Source organism: Cannabis sativa, chromosome 1, assembly GCF_029168945.1.
Source record: "Cannabis sativa cultivar Pink pepper isolate KNU-18-1 chromosome 1, ASM2916894v1, whole genome shotgun sequence".
In the NCBI taxonomy this organism is placed as follows: domain Eukaryota; kingdom Viridiplantae; phylum Streptophyta; class Magnoliopsida; order Rosales; family Cannabaceae; genus Cannabis; species Cannabis sativa.
In genome coordinates this window covers 22,947,357-22,971,785 of record NC_083601.1, presented here as the reverse complement: position 1 = coordinate 22,971,785, position 24,429 = coordinate 22,947,357, and the positions used below count along the sequence as shown (strand labels likewise).

At 34.6% G+C, this 24,429-nt stretch overlaps 4 protein-coding genes across 6 annotated transcripts; 2 read left to right on the top strand and 2 right to left on the bottom strand.

Annotated features, from left to right (window-relative positions):
- The first annotated feature begins 12 nt into the window (after positions 1–12).
- On the top strand, positions 13–13,728 carry LOC133032129 (uncharacterized). Of its 3 annotated transcripts, XM_061105977.1 has the most exons (6): positions 13–2,714; positions 3,418–3,480; positions 3,586–4,443; positions 4,547–4,885; positions 4,965–5,195; positions 5,563–13,728. In XM_061105977.1, the coding sequence occupies exons 3-6, from the start codon at positions 3,700–3,702 to the stop codon at positions 5,680–5,682; spliced, it is 1,434 nt and encodes a 477-aa protein (XP_060961960.1). In that variant the 5' UTR covers positions 13–2,714; positions 3,418–3,480; positions 3,586–3,699; the 3' UTR covers positions 5,683–13,728. The 3 variants fall into 3 exon arrangements, 1 of the variants encoding a protein (XP_060961960.1); XR_009685017.1 differs by having other exon boundaries at positions 13–4,443; positions 5,563–6,223; positions 6,322–13,728; XR_009685018.1 differs by having other exon boundaries at positions 13–4,443; positions 5,563–6,454; positions 6,597–13,728.
- On the bottom strand, positions 7,875–8,528 carry LOC133032135 (uncharacterized). Its single transcript, XM_061105985.1, has 2 exons — positions 8,394–8,528; positions 7,875–8,300 (listed from the first exon to the last, which is right to left on the bottom strand). Exons 1-2 carry the CDS (start codon positions 8,526–8,528, stop codon positions 7,875–7,877), a joined length of 561 nt encoding a protein of 186 aa, XP_060961968.1.
- Positions 13,729–13,986: 258 nt separating the features above from the next.
- LOC115705511 (protein FATTY ACID EXPORT 2, chloroplastic) lies at positions 13,987–15,690 on the top strand. Its single transcript, XM_030632854.2, has 3 exons — positions 13,987–14,502; positions 15,023–15,157; positions 15,397–15,690. Exons 1-3 carry the CDS (start codon positions 14,064–14,066, stop codon positions 15,534–15,536), a joined length of 714 nt encoding a protein of 237 aa, XP_030488714.1. The 5' UTR covers positions 13,987–14,063; the 3' UTR covers positions 15,537–15,690.
- A 536-nt stretch (positions 15,691–16,226) lies between these two features.
- LOC115705512 (protein TIFY 3B) lies at positions 16,227–18,729 on the bottom strand. Its single transcript, XM_030632855.2, has 5 exons — positions 18,239–18,729; positions 17,202–17,307; positions 16,931–17,129; positions 16,765–16,822; positions 16,227–16,637 (listed from the first exon to the last, which is right to left on the bottom strand). Exons 1-5 carry the CDS (start codon positions 18,388–18,390, stop codon positions 16,571–16,573), a joined length of 582 nt encoding a protein of 193 aa, XP_030488715.2. The 5' UTR covers positions 18,391–18,729; the 3' UTR covers positions 16,227–16,570.
- Between the last annotated feature and the right edge of the window lie 5,700 nt (positions 18,730–24,429).

Genomic DNA, 24,429 nt, shown 5'->3' with positions numbered 1-24,429 from the left:
TGATTTTTTTTAAAAGTTATTTTCTTAAATTATACAAGACCTGATACGTAATTACACCAATAACGATATGATACTGAGAAGGGTACTAAGCATTAATGGTGCTTTTTTGTTTGAACAAATCTTTTTTTTTTATTTCACTAAACATCATCATTTGAATTTTTGTTCTACTATTTTTTATTAATCCCATAAAAAAAAAAGGTATATCTCCATATAAGGGATAATCTTACTGACTAGTGAGTTCCATAGAGGTTCTAACAAGAACATTTTGCATCAACGGGTAGCTCAAATGGTGAGGTACTTGGGTATCTATGGTGATTGGCATAGTCTTATGTCTAGACCAAAATACCTAGTAAATAAATGGACATGTTAGTGGCTGTATGGCAATGGCACGAAGATGCCTAACATGTCCTTGGTCCCGTTGCTATAGAGTCACTAACATATGTCCTATCTGTTGTTGGTGACTTTACAGCTTTGAAATTCTAAACTTATAATTGTGAAACAGTTTCATGCGACATTTACATACTACTAACTTATTGTAAGGTTTGTTTTGTGAAGTTCTCATTTTTTAATTCAAGTAATGTATAATATATGATTTTTTTTTAGAATAAAAGTATCATAAATAACAATGTCAAGATACAATAGTTAAATAGGGGAGAGGGAGTATCCTCCCACTAAATACAATTTGTATCCACTGAGAGAACATGCTTAACTAATTTATGAGCATTAGTATTCACAGCCTTATAAACATGAGAGATCTACACTCTTGAAAAATTGGCTGCAAGATTATTAATATCAGTAAGAATACAATAAAACTTTGAGACTAAGTTTAAAGAAGATTATAATCTTTTTGTTGCAATAAGAGAATCTGTTTCGATATAATGAATCGGTAGTTGCAATTCAATTAGTCATAGAAGACTATAAAAGATAGCCATAGCCTTGAGAATTTCTAGTTTGAAGCTTCAGTGAAAAGGCTTTGATAAGGCAGTCACTATCTCAGTATTTGAGTGACAAAGGATAGGGCCAAAACTAGAATTTTTTGTCATCGTATTCACTGCAGCATTATTGTTGAGTTTCAACTTTCCAGATGGTGAATTCAACCATTTCGGGGATACTGAAATAGTTGTGGAAGATGTTGGCCAAATGTCTCCATCATCCCGCTCCTTTTTAGCATTTTCAAACTTTTGTAATATAATTTAAGGCAGAGAGCAGTAAAACACCAGCTGGTTTGAGACTTTGTTCATGGATCTCATTATTCCGTTCATTCCAAATGCTCTAAATGATGCAATCAATCTGTTCTAATTCCTATTGAGAGAAAACATATGATATGTGAAACATTGATGATTTGTAAAAGTAAAAATGATCAAGAAAGACAATAATGTTGAAGCTTGATAATCCTCAAACTTGCTTTGCTCTTTTACATTCAAAGAGCGTATGGAAAGCTGTTTCAGAACGATGGGAACAAAGGGAGCAACAACTTGAAGGGTTGATGTACCAACCATGGAGAACTGTAGCAACAGACAGCAAATCATGAAGAACAGGCCATATAAAGATCTTAAGTTTTGAAGGGAGCTTCAATGACCAAAATTTATTCCACCAACGTGATTCTAAGGTAGAACTAGACTCATTACCCATGTTTGTGCTAAATTATAAAGAGATGGAATGAAAATATAATTTTAGTCATTGCATTCAATTAGGAACAATGCTTGGTTTTCTAAAGCATTGCCTTTTCTATTGGAATCTGGTTGGAAGATTATGAATTGAATGCAATGACTAAAATTATATTTTCATTCCATCTCTTTATAATTTAGCATGTAGGTATATAATTGACTTTTTCGAAATGTATTGTCAGTAAATCCTTACTTGTATTATTATAGAGCATTGCTTTCTTGGTGTCTCACGATTGGTTAGTGATATTTTTTAAAAGTTATTTTCTTAAATTATAGAGATTTTTACACCTCATGTCAAAATTGACATCTTTTTTACATTTTTGTCAATACACGGTTTTTTAAACTTTTTTAACTTTTACATTTTTTAATTTTACTTTTCAAAAAGTTTCATAATTACAAAATTACCTTCTCCCTTCCTTCCTTACACACGTACACGCACGCCACCTCATAACTCCTTTTTTTTTTTTTTGAATTTTTCATTTCTCTGATTCTTCCACTCTTCAAACCGTAGCTTCCCACGATCACCATTCTCAAGCCCTAACCCATTTCTTCTTCCCACGATCATCTTCTCCAAGCCCTCACCCACGTTTTCCTCAACCTACATTGTCATCCTCCACTATTTTTTTTTCTATATAAATGGCAATTAGAAGTGGTTCGAAATCACCATCTCCGGCGAAGAAACATTCTAAAAAATCGAAGAAGCCTCCAACTGTTACTTCCAAAGTCGAAGCTAAGATGGGGTTAAAAAAAAATTGCTAAAAATTTAGTGGGTGATGTTCCAGAGACATCGGGCACTAAGAAAAGAGCCCTTCCAGTTAAGGCCGATGCTCCTAAGCCTAAGAGAGCAAAAATTTCCAAGTCTGCACGAGATGTAAGTTTCTCTTTGTTGTTTTTAAATTTTTCTTTAGTTTTTTTCTGGTTGTTCTATTTGTGGTGTTACATTTGATGATTTAAAGTTTTTCCCATTTTTTGTTCTAGGTTTCCTCAGATTCCGATTTTGAGGATGAAGTGCATGCTGAGGACCAAAAGCCTAAAGTTAAATCGAAGGTAATTTTAAATTGCTTGGTTTCATTTTATTGAGTTAATTTTTACATCAGCTTTTTAGGTCACTGATTTAGGTGTTTATTAGGATATTTTTTTTTTTGTTGTTCTTTATGTATTTCTGTCATGTATTGTGGTTGATGTTGTTTTGTTGTTTTTATTCAGTTGTTGTTTGGTTGTTTAAAAATTACCCAGTTCAATTCGTATTGTGTTACAGTTTTGAATTGCTTTTCCCCATTGGTTGTTTATATGTTTATTGTGAATTTGTTTTCGGTTGTTTTACACACTATTAGTATTGAGAAGCATTTTACTAATTTCATTTGCAACAAGATCTTTCAATGTTGTTTATTCTTTAGTTTTTTATATGTTTATTGTGAGTTTTTTCTCGGTTATTTGTCACACTATTATTATCGACTACCATTTTCGAAATTTCATAACAACGAGCTTCTACAGTGTTGTTAATAGTTTAGTTGTTTTATCTGTTTATTGTTAGTATTTGTTTTTTTTTTGTATAAGTTGTGACAGTGTTGTTACTGTATTTTTTGAAAGTTGTTTATCTCTTACATTTATCATACTGTAAGGGTTTCATAAACGTTGTTTTTAGGTTTTTTATTGGTTGTATTTTGGTTACTACATTTTTATATCTTCCTTGTTCTTGTATCTAAGATTTGTTGCTTATGTTTTACTTTGTATTTCTTTTTTTTTGCAGGTCCATGCTAGGACCTCAGAGAAGGTTGAAGGATTTGACTTACCAAAGAAAAATCCCCCTAAGGTGTCCTTTTTTTAAAAAAAAAAAAAAATATTTTTATTATTTGTTTTCTGTTTCTGTTTTAGTTTTTTTGTTTTGTCCTGATTTATTTTGTTTCAATTGATACAGGAATGGGATTATATTTATGACCAGAAGAATCTCTTCATTGCGAAAGCCTTTTCGACTGCTACTTTCCAGGTGATAGAGAACATTAAGTCTTGTCTTTCAGATGTACAGCTTGAAATGTTTTTCAAAACCTGTTTTGGACATTTCCTTAACCTTCCTGATTTTAAAGTTCAACCGCAAGTGTTTCATGGGTTGTTGCTCCGGGAGGTTCAACAACCTAATGATGCTGAGTTGTGGGTAATGATACGCGGTGTTAGGCTTAGGTTTAGCATTGAGGAGTTTGCTTTGATTACTGGGTTAGACTGTGAAGGTGACTGTAGTGTTTTAGATTTTAAGCAAGACGTTAATAGTTTTTGTGAAAAATATTGGCCAACTTCGTCCTTTATCACTAAGGAATCTGTTAGGGAATGTTTTACCACCAAGAGGTGGGGTGATTCTGATGAGGATGCTGTGAAGTTGGCAGTTTTGTATTTTGTGGAATGGTTCTTGCTTAGTGGCACTAAGCATAAAAATGTACCTAAGTCTATTTTAGATGTTGTAGATAGTGGGAGGTACAATGAATTTGCTTGGGGCCGGAGTTCTTTTGAACTGACTATTTCCTCATTGAAGGGTAAGCTTGACAGTTGGGTTGAGGGTGTTAGGAAGGCAAGGAGTTCGGGAAAGAGGCCGAGTGTTTTTTACACTTTGATTGGTTGTCCTCATGTTCTTCAAATTTGGTTCTATGAGTGTTGTAAGTACATGAAAGGTAAGTACTGTCAAAAGGAAAACTCTCGTATTCCAAGGATCACTCAGTGGACATGCAATAGTCAGCCTACTTTCAAAGTTTTGAAGACTACTATTTTTGATGTTTCCAAAGATAAGGTCTGTTTGTTGTAATTTGGTTTTTCAGTAGTTTTTTTTATGTTGTTTTTCATTATTAATAATCTTCATAATTGAAATTTTCATTTTGTTGTTTTTTGATCAGCTGCAACTATCAAATATGAGGCCCACGGCTGGTGAGTTCAAAGCTTTGAAACTGAGCAGTTTCAAGTTTGACACTGACTACAACTCTTACAAGAGTCTTCCTGTTCCCGAAGAGCCTTCTGTTGCTCAGAGTGACATTTCTGTCAAGCTTGATGCTTTTTCTGAGAAATTTGATGGGTTGGAGGTGAAGATCGATTTGTTGCATACTTCCCAACAGAAGATTTCATCTGATTTGGTTGAGTTGAAAGAGTTTGTGTCTGCACAGTTTGTTTCTTTTGGTGCTCAGATGGCTTCAATGCAGACACAGTTTTTTACTGTTTTTGCCGATTCCTATGCCAAGGTATGTTAGTTTTTCAATAGTTGTTTTTCAGTTTTTTTTAAGTTGTTTTATACTAATTTAAATTGTAATTTCAATATAGGACAAAGGCAGTGACTCTTCCAATGATGATGGTGGAAGTGGTAATGAAGAAGATTTTGATTTAGATGAATCTGAAGAAACTGATGACAATGAAGAAGAGAATGTTATGGGTGATGAAGAAGGTGAGGGTAGTGAAGGTGAAGAGAAGGATGGTCAAGCTGATGAAGATTCTGAGTCAAAAGAAAAAAATGATAAGGGCAGTGATGATGAATGCACTGATAGTGAGGAGAAGGTAGATAAGTAGACAATGTAACTAGGTTTTAGTTACTTTGTGTGGTTTATTTTGTTGTAAGTCCGTTTTAGGTAGTGGTCTTGTAATTCTATGTTCTTGTTATGTCTCTTCTTATGTTTTATTTTTTAAAAAAAAAAAAAAATTTGCAACTATTTTTCAGACTATTTATTTATATTTATTATGTTATTTATATGGCTGTGTTTATAGATTATGTTGTTCGCAATTTATTGTTGGTCTTCTTATTTTACTTGTTGTTTTTATTTTGTTTTTAAGTTGTTATGTAGTTTTTTTTTAGTTGTTGAAGTCTTTCACAAAAAATAACTTCACTTTTTTTCCATTTTCTTTTTTCTTTATTTTCTGTATCAAGAATTTCGTTGATTTCAATGACGGGCCTACTCAAATAGATGTTGAGGCTACTGTTCAGTCCGGTGTAAAAGCAGTTGAGATTATGGTAATGTTGCTTTTGTGTTGTTTTTTGGTTGTGTAAAGGTTGTTATTTTTTAACCATGCTCTAATTACTTTTTAATACCATATATAAACAGATGTCTTCAGATGGAATTGGTGGTGATTCTTGTAAACAGATTTCAGTTTCTGAAAATGTTGAGGTTACGGATCGTCGTCTTGTTTGTTTTGAGGTATATTTTTTTTATGGTTGTTTTTTAGTTTCTTCATACTTTTTGTGTTTAACACTGTCTTTTTTCTTTCATTTTTATGGAAAAAATATATTAGATGGGTGCAACAGGTGTCAATGTTGATTCTAACATTGAACTTGAAGATGACCCAATTCCCGTTGAAGAAACTACTCTTGTTGACAAGAGGAAATCTAAGAAACCCATAGCGCTGACGTCTCCGTTTATGGAGTATGACTCTTCCATTTCTAGTTCTAAAGAAGGTTCTGGTTATGGAGTTGTTAAGTATGTGGCTGGGTTGTGTCCTCTCGATGATAAGATTGGTGAAGATGTAGAACATAAAGACGAGAATGATTTTGACTTGTGGCTTGGTGAAGGACGGCGATCGAAGAAAGATCCGTAAGTGTTTATTTTCAGCATTTTTGTTGTGTTTTTGTATTTTTTGTTTTTTACTTTACTATTTATGTTTCAATTGTATTTTTTTTTTTTTATGTTAGGCATGACAAGGACAAGGTTTACTTGAAGGGTAAGGATAAGATTGTTCCCCCTTTTCGTTTTGGCGTGGAAGATGTTGCAACCAAGATGTGGTTCCACAAGCTTGCATATCCTGGCCAATGTTTAACTAATTCTGTAAGTTAATTTATTTTTTCTTTTGATTTTTTTCAAAAATTTCAGTCTATAGTTTTCTTCATGTTGTTTGTTGGTTTTTTTTAGTTGTTAAAATATAATTCATTTTCTGATTTTCGAACATTTCTCATTTTTTATTGTTTAGCATCTGGACATCATTTTTTACTATCTACGTAAAAAAGGAAAGTATGCAAAGGAGCCAAAGGTTAAGTTCACAACCACCGATTGCTTATTCTTCAAAACCATTCATGCTTTGTATGAAAAATTTATTGCACAGAAAAAAAATCTTTCTTTGATAACTGCCCAGCATGCCATTGCTGATTATATCAGAGGTAGAAAAGTGTTAAGTGGTTCCCCTTGACATTTGTGCGATCATGTTTTGTTTATCATCCATATGGAGACTGAATCACATTGGATTCTTGGTCGATTGAATATTGAGGAAAGGCGTATGTACATGTACAACTCCTTGTCGACTGCTATGAAAGATAGTGCTGCTATCAAAGCTTGTCAGCCATTTGCGGTGTTGTTGCCCCACTTTTTTGCTTTGTTTGATGAGTTCAAAAAGGAAAACAAACCGGTTTGTTTAGACCCTTTCGAAGTTGTTAAGGTTGATGGTTTGCCTCAACAAACCTCGAAGTAAGTTGTTTTTAGTTTTTATTTTCAAATGTTTTTTTAATTTTGTATGTTATTTTCCTTTTTTAAGTTTTTCTGCTGTTGTTTTTTGGTTGTTTTCCAGTGACAGTGGTTGTTTCGTTGCATCGTTTGCCGAATACTTCATTGATATGAAACCGATTCCTCCCATATTTGATGTTGAGAAACACTGTGATAGGCTTGCTGTGTTGTTCTATAAGTATGCTCGCATGAAAGAAGTGGATTTTATTGATAGTGAAGATGAGGCTCCTCCAAAGGGTCCAAAGAAGAATTTGTCTTAGTTATCTATTGGTTGTTGTTGGAAATAGTATTTTTTTTATTTAGCTTTTGTTTTTTCTATTACCAGATTATGTTCATAATCATAGACAAGTTGTTGTTTCTATAATGTTTTTTTTTATTGAAATTGGTTTTTTATTTGTTCATATTTTTGGATTTTTAATTTTTATATTTAGTTTAACTCATGACAGCATACTATTAACAACCTTATTACAACCATCTTACAAACAACTAAATTGCATTTTAATCACTTTATGTAGTTTTTTTTCCTTCTTATTAATTTCAACCTTCTTCCACTCATTTAATTATTTAACTATAATATTTGATGTTATTTTGTATATTAATGATAATAATACCAATTCTCTATTATCAATATCTCTCCACATAAAAATTCACAATAAAAAAATATATGTAACAACCAATCGTAATATGCAGTATGTTTTTCTAAATGTTTTAATATAGTTGTTTTTTGGTTGATGTGTAGTTGTTTCTACTTCTATGCTGTAATTCTTCTGCAGGTCTTTTTGTTATGTCCCTTTTGTCCACACTTGTCACACTTGTTTTGTTTCTTTGTTTCCCAAGCTGCTGCCATTCTTCTTTTCCTCGGCCTTCCAGACTTGATTCTTTCCTTTGGAGGCAACACTATGATGTCTTCAAAAAATTCTGGAAGTTCCCATTCTCTTACGTTTCCAACTGGGTATACTGTTTCTTCATATGTTTGCAGCCATGCTTTTGATGTGTAGTATTGTGCACAGTAGTTGTATGTGTTTATGTTCAAGTCCTTCATGACGGCGACTGCATGGTTACATGGCATTTCATCTTTTTGAAATCTATTGCATGTGCACGTCTTCTCCTTCAAGTTTACTATTCTTGTTCTGTCTTCATCTATCACCTCAAACAGGTTTTGGTTTGCTGGTTTCACCTGCATGTTTTAAACCAACTTTAAAACAACCAAAAAACTATGCAAAAACAACTGTTTTCATTTTACTTTATGCGAACGATAATCTCAACTTACTGTTAGTCGCAATGACTGTACATAGTTCCCTATGAGTTTTTTCTCAGACGATGGTGTCAGCCTTGTTGTGCATTTTTGTGCCTCCTTTCTATTATTGTATGTCCACTCTTGCATTTGTGCCTTGAAGCACTCCATTAATGTTGTGACTGGTGTTTCCCTTGCTGCTAAATTTGCTGAGTTCAGTGCCTCAGCTATGTTTGATATCATGGTAGAGTACCTATAATTTGGACAGTTTCTATCATAGTTCTACTTTTGAAAAAAAACTCAAGCGCAACGCAAAAACAACGCAAATACAACGCTTTAAATATCTGAATATGTCATTAATTTTATTCTTTTTATTTGTTTTCACCTGTTGTTTTCTGAATGATACCTTGACCATTTTTCATGGCCAATTTTTTCCAGGTACGGTCTTATGCGCTTATCCAAGTTGTCTAGCTCCCTCATATGGAATTCAAACTCCATTTGTGTGTAAGCTTTTGCAGCTGCAAAGAATGGCACTCTGAAATGCTTTGCATTTTTTTTTTAATTTTGTTTTGAGGTTCGACAAGAGGTGGAAGATGCAGTAGTCATGTGTTATTTCAGGGAACACTTTCCTAGTTGCTTTGATGATGCTTTCATGTCTGTCTGATATTAGGCATTGATATTCTCAAACCCCGAATGCTTCTTTTATTTTTTTTAAGAACCACTCCCACGATTTATCGTTCTCAGAATCAACTATGCAGTATGCTAGTGGAAAAATTTTCGATTCTGCATCTTGTGTGTTGGCAGTGAGCAACGTGCCTCCATACGCGGCCTTTAGGAATGTACCGTCCACCACGATGATTGGTTTGCAGTTTGGCCAACCTTTTATAGCAGCATTCAATGCAACAAATGCATATTTGAAACTGTCATCATCCTCTTTCTCTATGTCTATTAATGTTCCTGAATTTTAATCAAACAAGATTTTGTCAAACAACATGTACGCAACGAAATAACAACGCAAAAACAACGTTTTTTTTCACAAATATTTTCAAAGTAAAATTTTTTAATTTTTTTTACCTGGATTTGTTTTCTGTAACATGTACAGGTATCTTGGCAAGAGATTGTACGACTCTTTAGCATTTCCATGTAGCTGGGTTTGTGCTCGCTCTTTACTACGACATGCTTTCATGTAATTCATCTTTATTCCGTATTTGTCTTTCAATTCTGTCTTTATGTCTGCCGGGCTGCACTTTGTTTTCAGGTTCAAGAATTTTGGTTTTACAAAATCTGCTATCAACTTTGATGCAGCTTGTCGTTGATCTCCAAATCTTATTGTAACTGCACATGTGTGTTCTTCTTCGTAGCTCCTTATTATGAATGTTTCTGTGTTTCCATTTTTTGTAGCCTTTAAACTCCATTTGCAGTTTGTGTCCAAACACACTATGTTGTATTCTTTTGTGCAAGATTTCACTACTTTGTATTGAAATGTCTTCTTGATTGCAAAGTAGCATAGTGTACTTATCAATGTTTCTTTGTCCTTGTAAATTTGCCCCTTCTCTATTGTTTCATGTCGTTTGTCAGTGATGATAATCATTTCTGTGTTGTCCACTTCCTCTTCTCTTCCTGGTTGTTTTCGAGTTGCTGTACCATTTCTGCAGCCACAAGCTTTGCATAGTCGGTGAAGTCGAAATCTTCATCTACTGCTATAGTTTTTTCTCTATTGTTTTCTGGTTATTGTATGGTTGATTCTGATGACACTGTTCCTGTTTCTAGGAAAAATGTATCAACTTCACCAGATCCCATCGTCTGCGCAGATAGTTGTTGCTTGGAAGTTGTTGCCGTGTTGTTTCCAGGTTGCTGCAAGTCTTCCTGTGCTGCGTTGTTGTCATACGATTCCATGATCATATTGTTCCACACCATTGTTTGGTTAGGTGGTGCCGTGTAACTGGTTTTGTTCACACACAATGGGTACCTTGTGAAATCAACCTCCTTCGTTAATAGCTTTATGTAGAACAACAGACTTTTGTCATCCTTGATTTGTAGTGGTTGGCCTCCTTCCTTCAGTTGATATTTCAGTTGTAGTTGTGTTGATTCAGGGTTGCATTGGAGTTCTTCCATCATTATTCTCATTAGTTCCTCAAAAATGCACTTGGTCGAAATTAATTCTCCACTTGATTCATAATCAACATAGTTTTTGTGGTCATCCCAATGCCCATTGCTCTGCACCAATATTTGTAATGGTTCCGTATCCTGAAATAATGTAAATTATTTACTTGGTTCAGTTTTTGTAGTTGCAAACAACTATTTTAATCTGTCAAAACAACCAATAAACAACTCTTTCCAGCAATAACTTATGCATCTAACACTTTCATCTGGCCGACTATTTATATAGGTTAAATCAACTATCAAACAACTATTTTAAAAGCAGTCAGTAATTAATAACAATAGATTCATATTTTCTAGTTTGTAGATCCCAAACAACTATTATTCCACTGTAAAACAACTTGTAAACAACAGTTTTCAGAATAAAATACTGTAGCAACTATTTATATGCGTTAATGTTTATTTTCATGCAAACCGTTGTTGTTTTTTTCTCAGCTTCATCAATATTTCATTATTATTTCAATTTAATCTGGTTTTCATCAATTAATATCAAATTTCTTTTAATCTACACTAAAAGATGTGTTTACGTTCATGAAAAAATTTGTTTACCTTCAATTCTCCTTCTGATTCAATCATGGGTGAGTTTCTTTGATTTCCAGCTCTCCTTCTACTCGGTTCTTCTCCTCTAATCGCGATTTCTTTGTTCAATGATTGTTGTTTTTGAGTTTTTTTTGTACATCAATGGAGGTTTCCTGGTTTTTTTTTTCTTTTCCTTTCCGTTTTTGATTTTGGATTTTCGGGATTCAACTTGTTTCCTATGAGTTCTACATTTTTTTAGATTTTTATTTTGCTGGTTTTGGAAGAAAGATGGTTGAGATTGGGTTGTTGAGGTTGGATCGCTGGGTCACGAACAAGCTTGCGGCCGGGTCACGAAGAAGATGGAGTTTCCGTTTTGCTTGGCCGGCATTTTTGTAATTAACAACTTTCTAGTTTCTATTTTTTTTTATTTCCTTTTTTAGGGTCATAAATGTAAATTTATTACATTTTTAGTTTATAATAGAAAAAATCTCTAAATTATACAAGACCTGATACGTAATTACACCAATAACGATATGATACTGAGGAGGGTACTAGGTATTAATGGTGCTTTTTTGTTTTAACAATTCTTTTTTTTTTTTATTTCGCTAAACATCATCATTTGAATTTTTGTTCTACTATTTTTTATTAATCCCATTAAAAAAAAAAGGTATATCTCCATATAAGGGATAATCTTACTAACTAGTGAGTTCGATAGAGGTTCTAACAAGAACATTTTGCATCAACGGGTAGCTCAAATGGTGAGGTACTTGGGTATCTATGGTGATTAGCGTAGTCTTATGTCTAGTACCAAAATACCTAGTAAATAAAAGGACATGTTAGTGGTTGTATGGCAATGGCACCAAGATGCCTAACATGTCCTTGGTCCCATTGCTATAGAGCTACTAACATATGTCCTATCTGTTGTTGGTGACTTTACAGTTTTGAAATTCTAAACTTATAATTGTGAAACAGTTTCATGTGACATTTACATACTACTAACTTATTGTAAGGTTTGTTTTGTGAAGTTCTTGTTTTGTTTTTTAATTCAAGTGATGTATAATATATGATTTTTTTTAGAATAAAAGTATCATAAATAACAATGTCAAGATACAATAGTTAAAAAGGGGAGAGGGAGTATCCTCCCACTAAATACAATTTGTATCCACTGAGAGAACATGCTTAACTAATTTATGAGAATTAGTATTCACAGCCTTATAAACATGAGAGATCTGCACTCTTGAAAAATTGGCTGCAAGATTATTAATATCAGTAAGAATACAATAAAACTTTGAGACTAAGTTTAAAGAAGATTACAATCTTTTTGTTGCAATAAGAGAATCTGTTTCGATATAATGAATCGGTAGTTGCAATTCAATTAGTCATAGAAGACTATAAAAGATAGCCATAGCCTTGAGAATTTCTAGTTTGAAGCTTCAGTGAAAAGGCTTTGATAAGGCAGCCACTATCTCAGCATTTGAGTGACAAAGGACAGGGCCAAAACTAGAATTTTTTGTCATCGTATTCACTGCAGCATTATTGTTGAGTTTCAACTTTCCAGTTGGTGAATTCAACCATTTCGGGGATACTGAAATAGTTGTGGAAGATGTTGGCCAAATGTCTCCATCATCCCGCTCCTTTTTAGCATTTTCAAACTTTTGTAATATAATTTAAGGCAGAGAGCAGTAAAACACCAGCTGGTTTGAGACTTTGTTCTTGGATCTCATTATTCCGTTCATTCCAAATGCTCTAAATGATGCAATCAATCTGTTCTAATTCCTATTGAGAGAAAACATATGATATGTGAAACATTGATGATTTGTAGAAGTAAAAATGATCAAGAAAGACAATAATGTTGAAGCTTGATAATCCTCAAACTTGCTTTGCTCTTTTACATTCAAAGAGCGTATGGAAAGCTGTTTCAGAACGATGGGAACAAAGGGAGCAACAACTTGAAGGGTTGATGTACCAACCATGGAGAACTGTAGCAACAGACAGCAAATCATGAAGAACAGGCCATATAAAGATCTTGAGTTTTGAATGGAGCTTCAATGACCAAAATTTATTCCACCAACGTGATTCTAAGGTAGAACTAGACTCATTACCCATGTTTGTGATAATTGTTGCAAGTTGATAGCCCGATTTAATATTATAAATCCCATCAGAAGTGTGATGCCAAATTTACTTATCTTGGTGAGGTGTGAAACTTAATGGGATATCCAAGATACGACTCACATCAAAGGGTAGAAACAAACATGGCAAAACAGACATATCCCAATGACGATCACTAGTTATAAGACTAGAAACTCTCAATGACCGATCAACACCAAAGAAGGTCAAAGGTTTAATTTTTATTATACCAAGAGGTCAGTCTTCGTAAAATGTTATTGTTTGTTCCAACAATCCATCTAATACCTTTCGTAGACATATCACAATTACGATCACTAGTTATAATGTATGATGATCAAAAAAGTTACAAACAAGTTTGTAGTTGTAGTTTGAATCTCTTTTCAACAATGTCATACGATGATAAATTTGTATGTTTCATCAACTCAAATCGCATAAAGTTACACATAAAAAAACCGCTCAATCCATCAACTTGTTGGACAGTTATGGGTTAGAGTTTTAAAAACTACAAAAACTATCTAAAAATTGCCTAATCTGCCTGCCTTGCAGTGTCTCGCATGGTGTTGTATTTGGCCCAAAAAAACATTAAAGTAGAATCATAAATTACATCAATCCATCCCTGGTGTTCTTTTGTTGATGATGGAATCAAAGGGGATTTCATTTTTTAGCAGCTCTTCCTTTTTCTTGTGCTTTCTATTTGCCTGGCACCTAGATTTTGGCAAAGAGGGCAAAATTGTCCGTTCAAATTGGGCCTTTTGGGCTTCTGACAAGCTTGTTAGACCCAAGATCCATTATAACAGCAGGCCCAACCCAATACCATGTCAATAGACAAATAGAAACTGGAGACGTGAAGAGAAGAGAAGTCAAAATCAAGAACTGACCAGAAGCTTAAACAAAAAACACATGGCAGAGGCGTTGTTAGGTGTTTCACAGACCTTTCTTCTGCTTCAACCCAAAATCCGATTCTCCTGCCTATCCAGCGGCGGAGCTCCGGCACTGCTTTCGCGCTCGTCTAGAACGTCCTTTGGTAGCTCTAATCTTCTCAGAGTTCATCATCATCAGAAGCTTCTCTGCACTGCAGTTGTCTCTGACCCCAGATCCTCTAACACCTTCACTGTCGACTCGGCCACTAAGGAGGTCGACATTCAATTGGATACCGGCGGTGGTGACGGAAACGGTTTCGGTGATCGAGGCGATAGCGGTGGAGGCGGTGGTGGTGGAGGTGATAATAGTAACTCCAACGAGGGTGAGGGTGAAGGCGAATCGCACGAGAATAGCAAAAAGAAGATGGCTTTGTCAATGTCTCAGAAATTAACTCTTGGGTATGCTGCCCTTGTTGGAGGTGAGATTATAGAACTCTTAAGTGTTTTTGTGAATTTGAATTAGTGCTGTGCTGATGTTTATGCTTTATAATGGAAGTGATCATATTTAGATTACAGGATTTTTGGAGTCACCGCATGATTAATTAGATTAAATTGGGGAAAAATGTCACTTTCCATTTTAGTTTTTGAAAACATTTTTACAATTGGCTTATGGCTCTTTTCAACAACACAAACTATTGGTTCTCTCACGTATTGGAAATTGCTTCCATTAACGTGATGTGGTCAAGAATCTATTGGGTTCTACTTAGTTTCCTGAATTTACTTAGTTGTGAATTGCACGGACCATGGCTACTTAAGTCTCATGAAATTACTCATATTTGGTCACGGATTGCAAAAATCTTAATTCTGTTTTCCTTGTTAATTTTTGATTAACTATTCTAGAAAAGGGTCATAAAAGTTTTTTATTGATGTTTTTGCGTAACATAGCCAATTAGGCTTTCTTCTGCATATAAATGAGATGTTGGTTGCTTGTTTTGACAGTGGGTGGTCTTATGGGCTATTTGAAGAGTGGCAGCCAGAAGTCGTTGTTGGCAGGAGGAATATCAGCCTCTTTACTCTATTACGTTTATACTCAGCTTCCCACCAACCCTGTGTTTGCATCATCTTTGGGACTTGGTAAGAAATCTTCTCACTTTAGTCAATCTCTTTCGTTATTATCTCTACATGGAGAACACCCAACTTTTATCTTCTTTTTGCTAAAATTTTATCTTCGAAACAAGATGAAGTGTGAGCAAACAAGCAGGCATTATGCATAATCATCTCTACTAGTTTCCTTCACCGATTATATAAGAGTAAATACTTTGCTGCTACTAGGTTTTACTCTTAATTGCTTTCATTATCCCTTGTTTTGCCAGGCTTGTCTGCTGCACTACTAGTAGTGATGGGTTCTCGTTTTAAGAGATCAGGGAAGATATTTCCTGCTGGTGTCGTATCCATTATCTCGTTTATAATGACTGGTGGCTACTTGCATGGGATCCTACGCAGTGCTCACTGAAAATTGCTTAATGTAAACTGGTGTTAGTGACTTGTTAAAGTGATTTACTAACTAAGCATATGAGCTAGTTTTTGTGGTGTGTTTTTGGCATGTAGACTTGTGTTAAGCGATATCGTTTTGTTGGAATAAATCTGCCCTGGCTCTTATTGCTTAAGTGCTCTTGTGAAAATTATGTGTATTCTGTTTGTAAAATCTAAGCAATCAAGGCTCTATTTTTAAAGAGAACAATTGAAGAACTCACAGAAGTTCGGAAAGTTAAAAACTGTTGAGAAAGACATGATATCTATACAGAGCATTGAGCTCGAATTTAGTACAAGGATTGTTCCAAGAGAACAGAATTCATCTACCTGAAATAAATACCATGTTAAATCCAAATTTACAAGGCTGTTTAGAGATAACAATTGAGTTACAAACATGTTGAAAGAGCTCTAGATTGGTAACAAAAATTATTACAACAAACATACAGCATACATCCACTTGTACAATAAACATAACATATATTTTCAAGTAGCTAAACATTGCTTACTGTTAAGCTCTAACAAGGATTAGCCATTTCTGGTTACATTTGTTAAAGATGGTTGTGTCTCACTTTAATCACAAAGTAAAGAGGAGTTTTTCTGATGTTTTTAACTATTGGCCCTTCCCCTTTATGTAAGTTTGTTATTAAACACGAAAGTATACACTTAATAGTAGTAAAAACATACCAATTCGTTCAGATGATTCAAGGAGATAATGTAATACATGAACAAATTCCCAAGGCCTATTAAGGATACAAGTTACAACACTAAGAGACCATTTGGGTTATAAGTCCTTGTAAGACACAAATCAAAATACATCATCACTACTAAGTTCACTTTAGTACAGTCAGACATAAGTTTTTTTTTACAAGACTACACTTCTCCATAAGCAAGTGAAGATTTCACAATAAATTCATACATAGTTTATTCAAAGGTAAAAAAAACAATAGGTTAATATTCCTCCTGGAACCATAAAAACCTTGTCGAAAGTGATGAAATCATCACTGCAGGACAAGGTCAGACAACTGAGTCATTTTCTACCTTCATCATTGGTGAAGAAGGATATGGGCTCTTGCTTACCAGCCTACAAAAAAGAAAATGATACACATATGACATATTAGAGGTTGCTGGTGTAATAAACATTGACCATTTATATGGCCAAGGAATCAAGACAATTTTCAAAATTTCAATGGTGCTTTATATTGGGGTACCTGTTCCGGCGCTTCTCCAAGAAACTCTGAAGGGAGTGCCTTCTTGCAATTGGAAATTCTAAACCATGATAAAGAAAAAAGGTTAGAGGAAAATCAATCATGAAAATCTCTTTAATAACTTCTGCAGCATTACTGCTATTTTGTAGCAAAGTAGGGCAATTATTACCAGCTTGCAGTTTGTTAAGGGAACTCTTCTGAGCAGGGCAAAGCTGGGCAAGAAGAGAACCCACTGCAGCCGCATTTTGAATTGCAGGAGACCTCGGAGGAACTGGTGAACTAGAGGCATTATCAGCCTCCATATTATTCATATTGCTGGACTTAATGGCAGCAGCAGTGGCAGCAGCCATACGTATAATTTCATTGACCTAAAGAAAGCAACATCAATTAGGAACATGAATCATGGGGTTGAAAAGGCTGAAATTGGAAGAGAATCATACCTTTTCTTCAGGAATTCCATCAAAGATCTTGACGCACCCACCATAAAAGATGGTAAGCTGAGCCGCAGGTGCAGTGTTTGAAGCAGATTTTGGCATTGTTTCAGATCTCAAACATCAAAAGACAAAGAAACCAGTATATCATGTCAGCCGAATATGAATTTTTTAGTGAAAGAAGAAAAGCTCAAAGGCTCTTTTGCTAATATTATGTGTTTAAATGAAAACAAATGCTACCCATGAGGACTGAGGACAGAGGACATGAGAGAAGAGAACAAAGTGATCTTGAGGATTTTTCAAGATTAAGTACCAGAACCAAAAGCAACCAAACTATAGAATGTACAACTTTTACTATTGCAGTAAACTTAGTGAAAGGAACAAACAAATATTATGTTTTTCTTTGCAGCTAACAAAATATTATGTGGTGATTGAATATTTTGTGGCTGGGTTTTGGGATTAAGTCAAATATTTTGAGTGGAGTCTACAGCTTTGGAAATTGAGCCGAGAGAATAATACATACTGAATCTAAACACTGTAACTAAACTAGATAGACAATAATTGAGAAGTTATGAACCTGGGTTGACCCACAAAAAATAAGAAAGAACCTACTACCCTAGCAAATTTAACCTGCCAAATAGAATTAAGTCAATGACTACTGGAATAACCCTGAAGTCAATAGGAACTGTAGTTTGGTTTGGCAAGCTAAAACCTAAAACCAAACCCTTTACCTGAACCTAAAACCAACCCTTCACTCAAAACTTCAGCAGAACATGTGGCACATAGTCGATTTGTGGGTTCTACAAAGTAGAAAAATTCTCCTATTTTTTCATTTGCTTGTCAAACTTCTGAAACCCAACAAGGAATTTCAACAGCCAAACAAACAAAACAAAGAATAATTGATGATTATGCAAAGCTGTTCTTTCAAGACACATCAAAACACATAAATAGACAATAAATCAGAAAACCCACAAAAGAACAATCAAAACCTTAACATAAAAATGATTCTTTTACTAAGAACTCGTCCCATGTAAAGAGTACAATACCTGGATTCAGACAAAGGCTGGAAAATTGATTTGGAGTCATCATTCCTGTCCAGCTCTTTTTCTTCCTCTCCCTTCTTCAGCTCTACATGGGAAATTTTAGGCTCCTCTTCAAGCCTTACCCCATCAGAATCAGATCTGTTCTCTATCACCATTTTCAAAGCAAAAAAACTTCACAGAAAGAAGACCACACAACAACCAGAAAGAAACCACGTCTAAACTAAAGGCCGGACCTTTATTTGTTTTGCTTTAAAAGGTTACAAAGAAAGAAAACAAATAATAAAAAATTACTATGAATACCGACTATCACGGGGTAGTCGTTGTTTACGATATTTAATTACAAATTACAAATTACACATGTATATATAATTATATATTATACTGTTATAACACCTTCCTTCTACTTGTCCTCAACAGCTCTTCATTCTTCTCAGGTCTCTTTCTTGATTCTTCCCCACACCCCAATTTCTATTTAATTTTTATTATTATTATTATTATTATTATTATTATTTAAAAGAAGTTATTTTTAAGAAATTATAGTTTTATTTTGTAATTTACAGCCCTTTGGATTGGCCATGGCATCGTTTTCTCAATTCTGTGTGGTCATTTTCTCATTAAATTGTGCAGAGTACATAAATTCTATCTGTATTCGATTTTTAGCACATGTGTTTTTAATGTTTCTTCTATTTGATTTTTATATATTTTAGAGACAACATGATTGTATTTAGGCTTTAGCTTATAATAAATATTAATATTTTGCCCACAAAGTCATGTTCTTCTGCCTCTGCTGGCATTTGGGTGTGAATAATGATAGAGACCATGTGATAAAATGATTTTCTTATTGTTATTCTTAAGAAAAATATTATAGGGAGCAATGGTGCTATTTTTGCCCTCTATTGATGAGAGAAATATTACCTGGGTTCGAGTCCCAGGTAAAACATAATGTAATATATAAACGCTTGAATCAAAAAAAAAAAGATGAGAGAAATTAGGTTAATTATGATAGATTTTTTTTAGAAAACTTTTATTTGTTAAAGTTTTTTATTGGATTTATAAATTTATGTCGAACATGGTAATTATTTATGTTAAATTATGTTCATTCGAACTTTGACATATATTAAATCGTGTTCTTTAAACTTTTTAAAAAATTTCTTTGAACTTCTGAGATTGTTGAATTCAAGAATTTTAATCAATATTAGGCGCTCGTTAATAAAATTAAATGAAAATTCTTGAATCTAACAATCTCATTAATAGTTCCACAAGAATTTTTTACGATATGAAAAGTTAAAAGAGTACAATTTGGTAAATGACAATACTTGGGGGACAAATCTTAATTAGATGAGAAATTATAATAAAATTTTGTATATACATAATTAAGTATATTACCAAATTTTAGATTTATTTTTTAACAATGTAAGACACCTAATTCAACCCAAAAGAATTAGGTAAGTATTTTTTAAAACATGAGTATTTTATAAAATTTAGAATGTTTGCCAACTGATAAATTTTAAAAGGCAACACTTAAATTCTTTCAAGAAGAAAATGATGCAACTTAGAGCTCGTTTGGTATAATTTTTAGAAAAGTTAAAAGTTGATTTTTAAAAAAAATTTAATAAAAATGTGTTTGGTAAGTAGTTGAAAAACAGTTTATTGAATAATTTATAAAAAAACTACTGCGTTAAAGCTAATGCAATCCAACTTTTAGAACAAAAAAAAAATGTTTTGATTAAAAAACTCTATCATAAATTAATTTTTACTAAAAATGTATTTAATTATTTATTACATATTAAAAGAAATAAAATATTTTCTTAAGGAAAAAAAACATTTAAATTTATTATTTTTTATTTTTTTCAAAAAATATTTTATATATTTTTTTAATTTAATTTGTAATTTTATTAATTTGTTAAATCAGCCAAAAGACAAGACTGTAATTCAGTAGGAACATCCCTCCCACTGAAAACTCAATCTGGAAAAGAATATGACGCTCTAATAAAGTTGTGCGCAGTCATATAAGCAGATCGTTTAATAAAAAACAAAGAAACATTGTTTAAAATAGATAGAAGCTTTCGACAGTCCATCACCACTCCCCCAAGAGGCGAAACCATGGTGATGTTACTTCGAATAGCTTGGACAATTGAGAGACAATCGAACTCAAGTTCAACATTATGTCATTCATGATCCTTGATCCAACTTAACGCCTCTTTAATGGCTAAAGCTTCATGGTACCATTGCCAAAGAACCAAAAGAAGAAAAAAACAGAGCACTCAAAACCAATACGAACTTTGCATGTCAATAGACAAGACACCATGACTTACAATTTATACTTTAGGTCATTTAATCACTTGTGGTGGGTTTTTTAGTTGGGGAAGAAAGGTTCGGATTTTATGACTGAATTTTTAAAACTAGAATCTAATATCTCTAATCCCAACCGTGATCTGAAGTGGAGTAGAAAGATTAGAAGCTTGAACGAACTAGAACTTAACTCTACCTGTGATCAATAATATCTCTCATTATTAGCTATTGGAGAAACATCAATGTTTCTATATTTATATTTTTATTATTAACAAATAACATTAACCTAAGTTTTTATAAACTACATTTTTTTTTCTTTGTTTACAAGAGATAAAAATATTATAAATTATTTTAATTAAATGCATATAAATTTATACTACAGAAAAAAATAATTAAAAATATATAGAAAATAAAAATTTTATATAACATATTTTATATATATATATATGATTATAATGAATTATATTATAATATTATCATTATAATTATAAAATCTTAACAACTCGCAACGCTTTAAAATTTATAATTTACCAAATATTCAACTCAGTTTTTTTTTACAATCTTACTACAACTATTTTTTCTCACAACACAACTATAATTATTTTTTTCCCACACTAACTGTGCTAAACTAGCCTTAATGCTCCAACATTAATAATGGAGATATTTTAAAGAATACTTTTTTTTTTTTTTTGAAGGAAAATGGTAACTTTATTAATAAGAAGATTCAACCACTACAATAGAAAGAAAATCAGGAGGAACATCATCCTCACTAAAAATACGATCTGGATACAAACAAGAGCTACGAGCAAGACAATGTGCAGCTTTGTTTACAGAACGTTTAACAAAATTAATTGAGACTAACGGCAAATCAGCTAAAAGAGAACGACAAACCGCCACCTGAAGGCCAAAAGGAGAAGGTATCTCCATCGTGCTTTGGACTGCCTGGACGACAACCAAAGAATCGGTTTCAAGGTCAACCGGTCCCCAATGTTTCCTCTTGATCCAACTCAAGGCCTCCTTAACCCCTACCAATTCAGCCATAGCCGAATCCACACGCCCCACTCGTAAAACTGTGAAGCCTTCAATGAATCGACCCTGAGAATCCCGGGCCACCCCTGCCGCTCCAAATCGACCATCACTTGCAAAGATTGCACCATCGACATTAACCTTAATCTTTCCCATAACTGGTTTCACCCAATGCTCTAAGTCCTCTCTTGAACCCGTGGGAACAAGCAGAGACCCCATTCTCCTTTGTTGAGCATTTCTCCATTGATTAAGGACTACTCTTGCCAATAGAATAACCTCCGCCGCTGACATTGATTTGTCCCGCCAAACCACCTCATTTCGGGCATACCAAATCGCCCAAAGAACCATGAGCAATTCTTCCTGGGCCGTGGATGAGTGTTGTAGCAGAATGTGGCTAAACCAATCCCAAAAAGACTCCATAGGCGTATGACTCCAATTTAGAACCGAAAGATGCCAACAAGACCGTGCAAAAGAACATTGCACCAACAAATGGTAAATGGTCTCAGGCACCTGGTTACACATAGGACAAGCTTGGTCTAGAGTAATATGTTTGGTGGTAAGTTGATCCTTAGTAGCCAAGCAACCAGATAAAGCACGCCACATAAGTTGGTACACCTTGGGAGGGACACGAAGCTTCCATGCAATTTTCCATATCTTAATCTCAGCCTCACTAGTATTAGTGATCTCTGAATGGTGCAGCAACCGATATGCCTCCCTCACAGTATAGAATCCATAAAGATCCTTATGCCAATACCAAGTATCCATAGGAGTCTCCTGATCAATGTTAGTACGAAGGATGATCTCTTTATCTCGGTCATTGAATATATCTGAAACCACCTCTAAATCCCAAGCCCGTTCTCCTACCAACATGAGGTTATGAACCGTCCACGTCTCCATACCAGTAGCTCTAGAAGTAACCCACGGTTGAGACTCATCCGCAAGCCACGGGTCAAATTGAACACTAACATTCGTACCTGGACCAACTCCCCGACGAGCTCCCTCCTTAATCAAAGCTTGCGTTTCAAAAATACTCTTCCATATGAAACTAGGATTCGGCCCAAGAGAAGCACTCAAAAAAGAACCCTGAGGATAATATCGGGCCTTATATACCCGACTAACAAGAGAATGAGCATTTGTAACTAACCTCCAAGCTTGTTTTCCCAACATGGCTAAGTTGAAATCCCTTAAGTCTCGAAAACCAAGCCCCCCATGATGCTTATGGCGGCACAACTTCCTCCAACTCACCCAACTTACCCCACGGTTCTGATTGGATCCCGAGCTCCACCAATATTTGCTCATCATACCCTCTAGCTTATTACAGGTTTCCACCGGCAACAAGAAAACAGACATAGCATATGTAGGAAGAGATTGAGCCACTGTTTTAATCAATACCTCTTTTCCGGCTTTTGAGAGCAAGCGACCTTCCCAACTCTGAATTCTCTTCTGCATCTTATCCTTCAAGAAGCCAAGAATAGCATTCTTATTTCGACCCATGATACAAGGGAGGCCGAGATACAAACTGTTTTCAGGAGCTTCATTCATTCGAAGAAGGTTACACATATCTTGTCTAGAGGCCGAAGTTGTGTTGAGGCTAAAGAAAATAGTAGATTTAGAATAATTAACACACTGACCTGAGGCTTGTTCAAATAGTTGAAGCAGAAGAAGAACACTACGAGCCTCCCTTTCAATAGCCTTACAATAGATATAGCAATCATCCGCAAACAACATATGAGAGATGATGGGGGCACCATTACACACACGGCAACCATGAAGAGCTCCCCGAGCTTCAAATCTTTTTATGAGAGAAGAAAATCCTTCAGCACACAAAAGAAATAAGTAAGGGGAGAGCGGATCTCCCTGTCTAATACCCCTTCCAGGAACAATTGGCCCCATCTCACGACCCCCATGAGTAATAGTGTACGAAACCGTTGAGACACAATGCAAAATAAGATCTACCACCCGCGCATCAAAGCCCATTTTTAGCATGATATTCTTAAGAAAAAGCCACTCAACACGGTCATACGCTTTACTCATATCAAGCTTAAGAGCCATATAACCTTCCTTTCCAACTCTTTTCCGCTTGAGATAATGCATCACCTCAAACGAAATCATAATATTATCAGTTATAAGACGCCCGGGAATGAAAGCACTCTGATTCTCTGAAATGACTGTAGGAAGAACATGCTTCAACCGATTAGCTAGAACCTTGGAGCAAACCTTGTAGAGAACATTACAAAGAGCAATCGGGCGCAGGTCACCCATAGTAGTGGCATTTTTCTTCTTAGGAATCAACACTAAATTAGTATGATTAAGACCAGTAGGCAACTGTCCAAATAAGAAAAAAGAGCGAACCTGTTTGATGACGTCATTACCCACAATTGCCCAACACTTTTGATAAAAACCTGGAGTCATGCCATCGGGTCCAGGGGATTTATCTGGGTGCATCTGAAATAGAGCATCTTTCACCTCCTCATCAGTCAAAGGTTGCAAGAGAGAGTCATTCTGAGTTGAGGTCACAGTAGCAGAAATCCCATCAAGAACATCATCCATAGTACAGTTGGAACTAGTAAACAGATTCTGGAAATAAGAGCACATAACATCTGATAGACCCGATTCCCAATCAACCCAACTTCCATCTTCGCATTGGAGTTTATCAATAGCATTCATACGGCGCCGAGAAGAAGCCGTTGCATGGAAAAATTTGCTATTTTTATCCCCCTCTTGAAGCCACAATTGTTTCGATCGTTGACGCCAGAACACCTCCTTCTGAGTAAGAACTTCAAAAAGTTCTGTCTCAGCTTCCTTATATTTAGAAATAGCATCAGGATCTCTACCTTGCTTCCACCGTCTCACCTCCTTTTTCCAATATTTTATAC